The sequence below is a fragment of the Crinia signifera genome, chromosome 1 (assembly GCF_055691185.1).
Source record: "Crinia signifera chromosome 1, ASM5569118v1, whole genome shotgun sequence".
Lineage (NCBI taxonomy): Eukaryota > Metazoa > Chordata > Amphibia > Anura > Myobatrachidae > Crinia > Crinia signifera.
In genome coordinates, this window is record NC_139217.1 from 157,005,595 (window position 1) to 157,020,285 (window position 14,691).

General features: G+C 43.4%; 1 protein-coding gene across 3 annotated transcripts in view; it reads right to left on the reverse strand.

The window, feature by feature from the left end:
- Positions 1 to 611: 611 nt before the first annotated feature.
- The window catches only part of LOC146063127 (uncharacterized), a 318,067-nt gene continuing 303,987 nt past the window's right edge, over positions 612 to 14,691 (reverse strand). For all 3 annotated transcript variants that reach the window (XM_083175177.1, XM_083175158.1, XM_083175168.1), the window contains 4 exons: positions 11,210 to 11,353; positions 6,285 to 6,415; positions 4,883 to 5,053; positions 612 to 3,740 (listed from right to left, as the gene is read on the reverse strand). In XM_083175177.1, coding sequence (XP_083031303.1) covers positions 3,612 to 3,740; positions 4,883 to 5,053; positions 6,285 to 6,415; positions 11,210 to 11,353 — 575 coding nt within the window. In that variant the 3' untranslated portion in view covers positions 612 to 3,611. The remainder of the gene's footprint in view (positions 3,741 to 4,882; positions 5,054 to 6,284; positions 6,416 to 11,209; positions 11,354 to 14,691) is intronic.

Below are 14,691 nucleotides of genomic sequence, written 5' to 3' on the forward strand. Positions count from 1 at the left end.
GTGTGGGCTGCAGGCTCTCTCTCCCTCTCTCCCGACCATCAATCACCACTGGGAAGCTGCTGCAGAGGTCTCTATCTGGCTGCTCTGTCCTGCCTCTGCTCCACTCTTCACCACTCTCCTCAGCACGCCCAGCGTAACGCGCTGCTTACTCCTCCTTACTCTCAGGCACACTGCTCACCGACTGCCTTCCTGGTTCCTCTCACTGCACACAGCACACTTGTTACACTCCAATCTGCCCCAGCAACAGGCAGGTCTCTAACTTCCTGCTTCTCCCAGCACCTTGCTGGGTCCTAAAGTCCCTGCTGTCCTCCTTGCTGCTGCGGGGTGGTTGCCTAGCAACCCCCCGAAATCCTGTGTATTTTTTAGACAGATCTGGCCACCAATGATTCTGTGGCACCAAAAAGGGAGTACCCCAATTCTGGGATGCCACACAATTACATTTATATGCTTCCTGTATTTACTATTATCGCTGTACTGGTTGATCATTCTAGTCCTGTAAAAACCACACTGAGACGTTCACCGTTGTTAATATTTTTTGTATTTGTTGCTTGCTTTTCTTTGTATTTGTGTAAGCAACAAAAAAATCAATAAAAATGTACAGAATTAAAAAAAAAATAACATGAAACTTTCAGGAATTGAAGCTATGTATAGACACAGTACTGTTATTAGGGACTCAAATGTAATTGGACAAATTAACATAATCATAAATAAAACATTCATTTTTTAATTATTTGTGGTCCCTGAATTTCTAAAACCAAGACCGGATTTTTAAAGCCCTGGGCTGGTTCTAGCCAATTATTTGTTTATTATTTTTTTTTACACTGAACAGCATAGCACGGATCACACTGATCCGTGCAATGCTGCCACTTCATAAGCATTTGGCAGCCATATATACGACCGCTAAATACGTATCTGACCTGTAACATATACAATCGGGCACGAACGGCTATGACATCGGAAAATACGAATGTGAAGAATACCACAGCTTTGTAAATTTGTTGTATTCTTCATTCGTAATTTCAGGTCGTATCTGGTCGATCCCGTTCGTACAGGGATAGGCTGCATTCAGCCGGCTTAGTAAATTTTCCCTAAGGCGCTAAACAGATAGAATTAATGCAATACAGTACAGGAAAAATAAAGTACAGGAAAGCTTTTCATAAACTATACTCAGAGGATTTATGGAAATGCTTGAGTAAACAGGAAAGTCTTGAGTCTGTTTTTGAATAATTCTCGAGTGCGGGGTCTTTCAAACTGTGTGGGGAAGGGAGTTCCAACTTTAACTTACTATTGAATAATTTTTTCAGTCTGTGCAGTCTTGCGTAATCCTCATCCATCCACAACAGCGGAGGGCGTTTGGCATCATGGCTACTGGCAGCCACCTCCTGCACTAAGGTAGGAGCCACCACTGGTATTTATGTATATACATATACACATGATTTCACACCTGGCCTGAAGTAATACTCCTCCACAAATACGTAACACATCTGCTTAACATCTGCGCCATGTACCTCAATAAAGTAGAAACGATTCAATTGTCCTGTAATGATTTTACAATTACAATAAACAGTTTAGTTTGATTCTGAGGTGCGAAAAAAAGCAACAACCCCCCATGTAACTGGGCACCTGTACAAACAATGTGGCACTGCAGGTACCACTATTTACCCTGAATATAAATGACATCCCTTGCATTTCAGCATGGTTTGTCCAGATGCAGCTTTTATGCTTTACTCCCATCAAGGGTCCATAATGAGCTACATTGTCACTGTCAGCATCAGAAGGATTCGTGTCTCTAGAAGCTTTCATTGTTGATATGTTGAAGATGTGGTTTCACTAGGAGGATGAAGAATGATATAATCTTCATTTTCACACCATTTAATATGCTGAATGTATTTCTATAAACGTATGCTGTCTCTATTTTTCTGATAATTTACCACTAAGAAGTTTTGATGTAATTACAGCATCAAGTCTCCCAGTGGCTGTCTAAACTTGACAACACCTAGCAAGCAATCCGTATGCTGTTTGGAAGAAGTTACATTAAATTTACTCAGTATACTTCATCAGAAGTTAGACAATGTACTTGGTATTCTAGGAGGGGTATGGTGATAGGCAGCAGTAGAAAGCATATAATTCACCTCTTTCACATATTTGGCCTGATTGTGAGTCCAGTTATATTTTAACATAATAACCAGTGGAAAGTCCTGTTAAATCAATCAAATGAGATCCTGGAGCCAACCAGAGAGGTGTATGCCAGGCACACCATGGGTCTGGTATGCATTCGGTCACTGTTGGACCGTTTTGGACGAAACCAACGGGAGGTGGCCTTATTGGGTCCAAGTTCACGGCCACTAAGACCCCCAATCCAGTCCTCATGAGGTTCCGGCCACTACACAAAGTGGGTCAGGGAAGCAAGATATGGCAAAGTTGCATAACATAGAGGGGGAAGAGGACATGGGGTTTAAGAAAAAATTGGGGTCAGATCCGGTAGCCAACCACAGAGAGGTGTATGCTGGGCACACCATGGGCATGGGGGGCATGTTCAGGGCCTTCCACAGGATGGATTTGGATGAGAACTTCAGATGACACTAGGCAGCTACCTCCTGGGTCTGTTGGAAGAGCTGCCAAGCTTAAAACAAGACATGGATAAAGTTCAAGTAATTCTTATTGCACAACCAAACCCGAGCAACGCCAGGAACCTCAGCTAGTCTAATATAAAAGCAAGTCAAAATCGGTCTAAGCATTGCAGTTAAAAATAATTCTAAGCATCTTAATTAAGAGATCACCAATGTTTCCTCATAAGAGAAACTACCAAACTTCCTCTAAGATCTTGCTACCTGTGTACAGGTCCATTTGTATTTTGCCATGTGTATTGTGTATCTTTTGTGTGCAACTTTGAATAAAGACCAGTGAGCATTATGGTAGAAGTATAAGTTAACTCTATGATTTGGAGGCATACAGTATTCATGGTGCTTTAGCTAGTTTTCCAACATTTGCACCAAGGCAAATTATGGGCATCACAAACAGTTCTTCAGTAACCAAATTACCCAATTGATTGTGAAAGGCTGTCAATGACTAATATAGTGAAAAAAAACTGTTTATATCCTAAGAATTACCACAAAATGTCTTGATTCATTGAGTTTTTAGTTCTGTATGTTTTTTGTTTGGGCCTGCCAGCACTGAAATATAGTCCTGGTCCAGCTCTGATAAATTCGCTGTCACAGGAACGTCTGCTCACACCAGCACTAGTATAAATAGCGCCCAAGGCATCTGTAAGCAAGTTTTACACTCCAGTCATTCTTCCATTGAAGCTGTACCATTGATTTTAGGGTTTTTCAAAAATAGCAGGTACATCATAAATGTTAGGCCTTCATGCTGACGGAATTTTCACAGAGGTAAATAAAAAAGTTCAAATATTCCATCATTTGTTAGTTCCATGCAGTGCAGTTAATTATTATAATAATGACGAAAACTGATTATTCTTAAAAAGTATCCTGAAAACATACAGATTTATATGCAGAAATGTATTAATTCTGGTGAAATTCAAAAATATTGTGATTTACTGGAGATGCGGATGTGTCATTGTCCATCATTAAGGCTAATCAGGTCTACAATGTTTAAAAATTGAGATTGAAGGTCTCATTGGCAATGTCACTGTTGTGGGTTTGTTTCAGTGCGTTCTGTAGAGTCTGGGACTTGGCCTGCTTCCCATGAGCGTTCCTCCACACCTGCAGCATATCTAGGATCTAGGAGTAAGAACAAGTTGTTCCAAATTAGATAATTGGTGATTGTGAATATAAATTAGATGCTAGATTTACTTAAGTAAGCATTTTATAAAGTACATAAAGTAGAGGACAGTAAGTAAATTGTGGGTGCAGTATCCTGAGAATAGCAAATATGTATTTGTTAAGATGCAAACAGGAAGCAAAAGAGTCACACAACCCCCCCCCCCCCCCCAGTTTTTCATGATTTTTTTTTAATGACTTGTTCACACGTTGCCATCCCAGTGGGCATAGAGGGAGAATATAATAGTGCCCCATCAATGACGAGCATAGTGAGCCATGCAAGGGGACAGTAATACATTGTCCATGTCAACATAGACCCCCATTTAAAAAAAAAAAAACTCATGTAGACACTTTTAAATGTCGATCCAATGCATGTCCACCACTTTCTTGTGTCAAACTTCTGTCTCTCGACCCATTGACTGTTGACCTAGACACTGGGGACATAATGATCTATGGGGCCTAATGCTTCGGGGAGGCCCCAAAGGCAATCGCACTGCACCCTAAAAACAAGATATTATTTTTTTAATTAGTGCTGCCTCACCAGATTCAGGGCCTGCAGTGTACTTACTGGGAGGCAGACATGAGGAGGGAAGCCACTTGTTCTACAGAATCCGTAATTGTGGCTGCATCTGCAGTAGTGTAGCGGTACCAGGGCTAGATAATGGATGTGCACTGATTGTGCTTGTACAGTGCCATGACCACTGCTGCAGGCACAGCCACACTTATGGATTCTGTAGAACAAGCAGCTTAGCCTCCCTCTTTCCTCCCAGTACATTCACTGCACCAACCCGGAACAGAAGCAGTAATTCAAATAAAAAAAAAATAAGACAAAAAAGGAATAATAATTGCCTTCAGGCCCTTATAATAGCTACATCCCCTAGACCCTGTAAATTAGAGGTCCCGCCATGTCTGGCTTTTGAAAAGCGGCCCTGCACATGCGTAAACACGCACATGCCCAGAACCGAACCATAGGTCCCCAGCGTGAATATGCTGTGGACCGATCAGTATGGAATCACCCCCTAACTATGATTGAAATAGGATAGATTAATATCTTTCTGGGGATTTTTTGGTTTAACATTTGCATACATGTAAGTTTCAAATACCTTATCTTTAGTTTCAGAATGGTTCTGTTCAAAAAACATACAATCTTTCTCTAAGAACCCCAGTTGATTTGCTAGAAGTTGCCAGTCTCTCTTCCTTTTTGCCATTAGGAACGCAATCTGCTGAAGCTGGTTATCCCGTATTCCCCAACTGTTATCTAAATCTCTGCTGGTCTTAAAAGAGACAGAAAACATTACATGCATTGGCATTTTATGTTTTATTTCCTATTACACCAATTCTGATTATACCATTGTCTATCATTGTCTATCAATTTGAGGATCAGAAAATAATCTGTCTTGATAAAGGGTGTAAGGACAAGTCGGACCTAATCTACTGACAACTCCCGGGGAGCCAAACGCAGAGCCAGTTTACTCACTGGCTGCTAGGGGACCACATTGCAGGGTAGCGTAGGGGAAGCCGGGCAGCAGCGGGCGCACATAGAAAAAACACACAGAAATGAATGGCCAGCCAGTGATTGGCTGAGAGCTCTCTGACAGAGAGCTCTCAGCCAATCACTGACAGGCCATTCATTTCTATGTGCGCCCGCTGCTGTCCGGCTTCCCCCACGCTACAGGGTGCCCATCACTGCGTTCACTGCCCCGGATCACCGGCTCCCTGCTTGCGGCGATCACCGCCCAGGTCAGTGCGCCTCCCCTGCCCTTTGAATCAGCTGAGCTCCCCATACGCCGCATCCCCTGCCCACCTCCAGGCTGCACATACGATTTACCAAATCTTATGTGCAGCCCGTCCGACCGCCCGACCCGATGCGCACGGGACCGTGCATCGGGTCGGATGGCATGTCTAAACATACGATTTGGGCCGATTTCACTGCCCGATCCATCCGAATCGGGCCCAAATCGCACAGTGTATGGGGGCCTTTACAACCTGAAAAGTTGACCATATCTTACTAGTTTGGTGTTATTTATTATACCTTAGTTGTCAGGAATCTAGAGTGCTGTCTAAAATATATATATATATAGCTTGACAAAGGTCAATAAACTGACCGAAACGTTGCTGCCAGACTTTGGGTCTGTGTGTTTATTTCTGAGAAATCCTGCGAGTGCCTCCAACCCCACTCCCTGCTATATATATATATATATATATATATATATATATATATATATATATATATATATATATATATATATATATATATATATATATATATATATATATATATATATATATATATATATATATATATACAGTATATCACTATCTCACGTCATAAAAGGACAATACTTTTTCTGGTCATTTCTGAAAGCTACATTTTAAAAACAGTATTATTTAGACACTGTTCTATATGCTAACCCCGTGGCAGACTAATTATGCAATATGATTGTATGGCCTTCACATTTAAAACTGACACATGAATGAATTATTTTGGTATCTAGCTGTACTCACTGGAATGGAAGGTACTTTTTCAGCCTCTGATGTCACATTTGGTGGCAATAACGAGAAGTTCAGTATTGATGAAACCTGCGTGTGAGGCATACCATCAACCCATGCCACAAATTGATCTTCATCAATGGCACCTGCAAGTAATAACTAAGTAAATATAACACAAGAATAAAAGGTTTTGTTACATTAGAAAGTTATATACAGTGGGGTGTATTCAATGCAGCCGGCGAGGGTTCTTTATGGCGAGGACGTCTTGTTTTCGGTGAGGATCACTGAAAATAAGCCATCCTAGTTGTTTAACCCCCTCGCCGCCTGCTCGCCCTGTCAGAGGATGGCGAAGATTCCCCCGAACAGTGAGGGCGGCTAATGCAGCAAGCCTGTTGCATTTAGCTGCCAGCCTCGCTGTTTTGACGTCCGCACTCGGCGTTTCCACATTACTTTTTAGAAATAGCGAGGTGGAAACGGCAAGTGCAGGGGGTGAGTTGAATATTGAGGGCGGGCTATGATGGCAAGCAATAGGCCGTCATAGCTCTCCTGATCGGCATTGAATATACCCCAGTATGTGCAAATAATTTCCACTTATGGTTTTAACTCAAGTAGATTTAGACTTTTAGTACTATCTTCTGTAACTGCGGGGCAGATGTACTAACTCTTGGAGAGTGAAAAAGTAAAGAGTTTAACAAGTGATAAAGTGGAGGGTGATAAAAAGTGACAAAGGACCAGCCATTCAGCCTGTCATTGGTCAAACCCAGCCTGTAACAGGGCAGTTAGGGACTGATTGGTTTGTACTTTATCACTCTTGGGGGATGCGCTAATGTCCGCCGCCCTTCTTAGTCGGACATCGCCGCTTACCGCATTCATAATAATCGCATATGCACTAAGATATGCGATTATTAATGCAAAGGCAGCTCTTGCGATGAGAGCTCTCCTTTGCGATGCAGCTCTGGTGCTGGACTTCTGGGTCTGTGCATGCGCAGAGTGACGGCGCCAGCCGCAGGGCATGCTGGGATGTATCCCTCTTACAGCACTGTGAAGAGAAGCCCATATGTTTTTGCTGGTGATTCCCTCCACAGCGGTGCCCCAACGGAGGGGATTGGAAACTACATACAAAAAAATCATTTTCAGTTTATAGTGCATCCTGCCAATAATCCCTCTCCATTGTATCACTTGATGAGGCTTTACATTTGGCGCAAATTACCAACTAATCAGCACCTGCATTTTTTAAGCACAGCCTGTAACCTGGCAAGTAGGAGCTGATTCTCTTGCCCTTTATCTGTCTCCACTTTATCATTCTCCAAGGCTTAGTACATCTCCCCAACCTTTAGACACTTCCAGGCATCACCAGGCTTGCTTCATTATAATGACCTTGCTCAGCCTACATCATATTATTATATGACTTGTGGTAATAAAATTCTAACTACATAGTGCATTTTGTTCGACTGAAATGAATACCTATCACAAATTTAATACATTTTTTTTATTTTTTTTTATAGAAAATGAAAACTAATTATCTTAACTGGCTTATTTTTCATACTGGCCACCAGGACAGCACAGGCATAACACCAATGTTTTATGGCTTTCTCCCTCATGTCATTTATGTAATAACTTAGTACATAATGTGCATTCAGCTCAAACATTTGTTAACAGTAATCTAGCTCCACTGGTGTAACGACCACAGCGGGTGGTGAAACCATCTCTGCAGGAATTTTATCTAGTAGAGGCTCAAAGTTGAAATAAATCTACATCATATCTTCATGACAGGTCACAAGATCTAGGCTTGCTGCATTAAACACTACTTTCTTCTTCTGGGAACATGACATGGTGCTGCCAGGAAAAGTGCATGATTTATGCTGGGGTCAACAGAATATAGATATAAATTAGATTTGCAGAAACAGAGCACGTGATGTGTTTAACTTTTTTTTCTGTTAAAAACTACTTTCTTAATCTCTGTAGTTTCCTGCCATTCAGTGGAGTAGCTACGTTTTGGGGGGGGGGGGGGGCGCCCCCCGCCGCCGCCCCGCCAAGCACCCCTACCCCCCTGCCCTGCCGCTCCGCCGCCCATGCAAACCCCCCCAATCCCCCACAGCCTTACCTATCGCGCTGGTCCCGGCGGCTCCGTTCTTCTGCTGAGGACCACCACAAAATGGCCGCCCCCATACAGCAGACAGTTTCAGAGAACTGTGCTATATGGGGGCGGACATTTTGTGGTGGTCCTCAGCAGAAGAACAGAGCCGCCGGGACCAGCGAGATAGGTAAGTCTGCGGGGGATTGGGGGGGGGTTTAACTATAGCACCGCAGCCCCCGGCGCCCCCACATGCACAGCGCATTCCCCGCGGTGGCGGGGGCTGCGGTGCTATAGTTACGCCGCTGCTGCCATTTATGCTTTGTTGTATTATAATGCGTCACTTGATATAATGATATAATGATAGTAATTAAGGTTGAAAAAGACGTTCAACCCAAATCATACATAAGAAGATGATGATTTATTATTATTTATAAACAGTTTCTTATATAGCGCATACATACCCCGCATTGCTTTACAGAGAATATTTGGACAGTCACATCAGTCCCTGCCCCAGTGGTGCTTACAATCTATATTCCCTACCATATGTACACGCACACAAATTAATTCTAGGGTTAATTTTTTGGGGAGACAATAAACCTGCCAGTATATTTTTGGATTGTGGGAGGAAACTGGAGTACCCGGAGGAAACCCACCCAAACATGAGGAGAATATACAAACTCAGTCAGTTAGGCCATTGTGGGAATCAAACCCATGACCTCGGTGTTGTGAGGCAGTAATGCTAAAAATTACACCATCTGTACTGCCTTAGATGATCCACAAGAAGGCAGGGGGCAGGGTTTATGACTCAGTGATACAAAGGTCAAGGGCACTACAGAAAAAAATGGTTGGGAATATACATCACACATCACAAAATGAGTACATATACAAAAGGATAATAAATAGCAAGATAATAATGCAGACGGTGAAGTGAAAAAGACACACCTGGACCCTTGTCTAGCATAAATGTCAGTTGGTTTGTAGTAAACTTCTGGAATGAATAGGTTTTGTTTTGGTTTTGTTTCTAAATACACATCTCAAGCTTAGCTTGCACTTTCACTCTTTTATTGCTAATGCACATTCATGTTACTAAACAACCTTTGCAAGGGGCTGCAATTGGAACACTCAAGTCAGGACCCCTCTAAAAGTAGAGCAAATGGACTTGCATACAATTCTAGGAGTGAATTTAATTGGGAGCAAAACACTGGGGACCTCGCACCTGGTTTTGGATTATTGCGGGCATGTGTGCTCCCGAAAACCATGGCATCCAATTTCTAAAAAAATGGTTGCTGGGTTTTCACCACTGAAAACCCTATAGAGTGTGAAAAAAATAAAGCAGAAACTCATCTCTCTGGTGGTCACTCCTCCATCTTCCCTGGGTAGAGACTAGATCCCCTTCAGTTTTGTTTACAGGATGTGACGTTCGGTATGGGCGGAAGTTGTTAGATGCCCTCACAACGTTTTGTATTTTATCTGTAATTCACATAGGTGTAGGTTATTTTGTTTTGCTTTAGCTGCATTGTACCCTTGTGGGCTCGCTATGCTCGCACGCTTCGGGCACGGTGGCTCGCTACGCGAGCCACAGATTTATTCCCCCCCTCCTGGTATACGTGGACCCAGTGCATGATTGGAAAATTTACAAAACTGAAGGGGATCTAGACACTACCATCTTTCCCTCTAGGTAGGGGGCTGCTGAGAGATGTGTTTCTCCCAGCTGCTGGCTCTAAGGAAGGAGAAATAGGGAGGAGAGACACGACACAAGGGGGAGGGGTGGGTCACACAGACAAAAGTACTACTCACAGGTACACCCACACACTAAAAGAAGGGGTATGCCTAGCATTTTATGGGCTTCCTAATAAAAACTCTGGGCATTCCCCTGGGCGACTGATGTCACATGAGGTCAGCGCCCGCCCGTTTTTAGGCATCTCCATCCAGGATAGTAATTATAGACTTACTTTTATCCATTAACGGAGAAAATATCAATTGATATCTCAGCGACCAGCAAATAATTTTTTTGTCCAGGTGGCCGAATGTGAGATCGTGAACACATTCCATTGCATGCGGTGGGGTGGCGCCAGGGACGTGCGGTGAGGTAAATGGCTGAGGAGTCCCTGGCAAGTACCAGAGCCAGATTTGGATACAATTTATGAGCCATGGGGTACATGCTGGCATTATACACAAGTGCCGCAGTATATACTGCTGGAGATTCCCTGAGTTTTAGTAAGAGGTGTGCAGAAAAGGTAGCCAGGTGAGGCACTGCCTCACCTGCCATAGACTTTTTACTCCAGAGTTTTGTCTTTAAAAATTATTACAATAATAAAGATAAGATTTTTTATATATATTCTTTGTATTTTTGACATACTATATAAACTCAAAACTCCAGCATATACTGTACTTTAGTATGACAGGAAAGGCTGTGCCTCACCTGCCTCACCCCACCACACGCCACTGGGCGGCGCTTATCTGTTTGCTAGGCTGCGAGTATACGCAGCCTAGCAAACAGGTCTGAATCAGGCCACATGTTGCCATGAAAGGGGAGCAAACACATTTATATTTTTCTATGCAGGGTAAATACTGGCTGCTTTTGTGTGTAGCTCACAAATAGTAGACAGCTTTATTTTTACACTGCAACTTAGATTTCAGTTTGAACACATCCAACCTAAATCTAACTCTCTCTCTGCACATGTCACATCTGCTCCGCAGCATGGTTTTGCTCAATTAATTGCATTTTTTGCCTTCTTTTCAAACAACAATCATAGTCAGACCCACTACTGTTTCGAGCAGTTATTTGGTTAAAGTGACAATATCTTATATTTTTTCATACATTTTTCATCATATTAGGTAATATTAGGTAATAAACACTTACCTTTTTTATCCTTATCAATTTCCAGAAGTAAAAGATGGCAAAGGTCATTGATAACTTTTGATTCTTCATTGGGGTATAAATGGTTAAGCAGGATATGAAGAGATTCTTTTGTCAATGTGCTTGAGGTTAAAGTTTGATAGAGCCCTGTCAAGGTTCAGAAGGAATTCAAAACATTATTAACCAAGGCATTAGACAGGTCCCTAGACAGGGGGTGTGGTTAATAATAGCGGGGAAGGCAATGCCCTGCTTGGCATATTGGGCCTAATTCAGACCGATTAGCAAGGCTACAATTTTTGCAAATGGACAAAACCACAGCCATTGCAGGTGGGGCAGATGTAACATGTGCAGAGAGAGATAGATTTGGGTGGGGTGTGTTCAAGCTGATATATATATATATATATATATATATATATATAAAAATATTGCAGTGTAAGAATAAAGCCGCCAGTATTATACTGCACAGAGACAAAATAACTCCCTCAAATCTAACTCTCACTGCACATGTTAGGTCTCCCCCTCCCCCCCCCCGCAGTGCTGATGGTTTTGTCTGTCTGCAATAATTGCAGCCTTGCTAACAGGTCTGAATCAGGCCCGTTGTCACTATTTAGAATGTGTATGCAAAAAGGGGAGCATTGCTTCACCTCTCTGACTGAACCATGACCCCATTGTTCCCCTCAGACAAGCCTGAACTGCAACAATCCCACCTCTCCTGCTGTCCCTGGATATATCTGCAAGATATAGTGCCAGGATTTGCGAACATGCACAGCCAATATGTCTGTAAATTATGTCATTCACAAACATTTCAGCTGTACACACAAGCCAATGGTCCATGGTATATCATTGTTTAAAAAATGGACTGACAGTACTGACAATACGTTCCTCAAAAATCATTTATCCATATCATGTAATTTTCCTTCTGGTGTAAGCAGTACAGGGTAATGTACCATGGTGTCAGTTTTCCCATTTTCCCCTAATGCTGCTCCATCACTTCATCATGTGCTTATAGTTATTAGGACTCTGAATATGAGAGTTATCCAAACAGATGTACCATATACTGGCTTCTATTGATAAGGTATAAAGAGATACTGTAAAAACAAATCAAAGGTAATCAATTAACCCAGAGCTTCATGATGGTCTATTTGGGAACTAGCCAAAAAGGGTTTTAACACTTATCTACATTTTATATAGTATCCTTAAATGACTTACAGAAAATGATATGAAAGCTGTGCATCTTTGTATAAAAACAGGTGATTTGTATCCAAGGTAGAACTGTATTAAAAATATTATATCGCAGATGTATTAAGCCTGGTGAAGTGATAAAGTGGAAATAAAGTGGAAGCGCACCAGCCAATCAGCTGTGTTCAAAAAATAACAGGAGTTGATTGACTGGTGCATAATCATCTTTATCACTTCACCAGGCTTAATACATCTGCCCAGTGACGTAGATATCGTAAGGCAGCCCCCGCTGCTGCTTGGGGGAGCGGGGGCTGCGTGGGCGCCGGATGCTGGCACCGGTAACTGCCCTCCACCCCTCTCCTTACTGTGCCCGGCCCCTGCCTCCCCCGCCGCGTCTGTATTCCGCAGGGAGTCGGGACCGCATATCAACTACTCTGCATCCCGGCGCCTGGCTCCATATGAGTCCATTACAAAATGGTCGCCTCCAAATGGTCTGCTGTAAGGAGGCAGCCATTTTGTAATGGACATTTGACTTTAGGAGCCAGGCACCGGGACGCAGATTAGTAGATATGCGGTCCTGACTCCCGGCGGAATACAGACGCGGCGGGGGAGGCAGGGTAAGAACGGGGAGCCTGAGGCAGCGCTAAATTTAGGGAGGGGGGGGCTCCGAAATTATCCCGCGGGGGGGGGGGGGGGGGCGCAAAAATTGGCGCTACGCCCCTGCATCTGCCCCATTCTCTGGAAAATCATTCAACATTTTGGGGCTTGTTCAATTAGCTGCAGTCTCAGCTAATTACCGTGGAGAGCGGGGAAGGGCTACTGAATTAAATAGTCTTTTTTCTCCGCAATGAAATTCAGTTAATACATATAAACTCACTGCATCAGCAGAAACTGAGGGTGTTTAACACAATGTGCTAGTTATATTCTAAGCAAGGAGGCATTGGGTAATTCAGTACTTGAAAAGGACTTAGGAGTCCTAATAGATAACAAATTGGGGTACAGTGCTCAATGTCATATAGCAACTAACAAGGCAAATAGAATACTGGCATGTATAAAAAGAGGTATAGAAACTAGGGACTCAAAACTAATTATGCCACTGTTTAATGCATTGGTTAGACCACATCTTGAATATGGAGTACAGTTCTGGGCCCCACGCTATAAAAAAGGACATCATAGAACTGGAAAATGTCCAAAGAAGAGCAACAAAACTAATAAAGGGAATGGAGAATGTAAGCTACGAAGACAGATTGAACAAATTGGGACTGTTTACGCTAGAGAAGAGGCGTTTAAGGGGGGACATGCTTAACATGTCCAAATATATCAGGGGGCAATATAAGGAACCGTCCAGCGCACTTTTTAATACAAGGAAGGACTCTAGGACACATGGGCATACGTTTAGATTAGAAGAGAAAAGATTTTGTTCCCTTATAAGGAAAAAACTATGGAACTCTCTTCCTGGTGAGGTGGTGTCGGCAGAAACAATAAATATGTTTAAAATAAGGTTGGACAAACATTTATTGATTAAAAACACCCAGGGGGGGGGGCCTATTCGGGACACTGGGCACTAGTGTGCTGTGCCACAGGCCGGCTAAATAATACAAGCAGCAGCGGAGCAAAGCCCTCTTCAGCCCCTATTTGCTGGGCACAGTGGGTGGCAGGCGGCGGCCATATTGAGTGGGGCAGACTCCCACACTTAACAGACAGGGAAGCCTGGGTGTAGGGGACACTTTAGGTGTTTCATTAGCACCCATTCCTGACCTTAGGTAATAGTTGGCCGCTCCAGTGGCTCTCTCTCCTGCCTCGCTGGGAGATTCCACCATTATTAGCTCTGCCGCCCTCTCCCTTAGCAACCCGGGGCCCCCTGTGGGTGAACAGCAGGAATAACCACAACTCCTACAAGGGACACCTACTGCAGCAGAATCAGCTTGGTAAAGTAGGCCGTCTCGTGTCTGGGTGACTACAATATGTGCCCATTCCGAGTTCTGGGGCTCCTCTCCATGCTGATCTAGCCCAAATGACTCCCCCCGCCTTCTCCCAGAACTAGAGGGATGCCCTAATCTCGCCTACGACAGTGGGGTCTTTTGATATGAAACGTTCCACTAGTAGTTTCCACATATAGCGGTCAGCTCATTTGTTATGCCGTCCAAACGCAGCAAGACGCCAAAACCAAATTCCCAAATCTCCTTCTTCAAACCGTCGCCCCAACAATCCAGACCTAAAGACGTGGCCTCCCCCACTACTCCCACACCCCCACAACTCCCGCCCTCCATGGCGTCGCCGCTTTCTACATCAGCCATGGGTCCCAC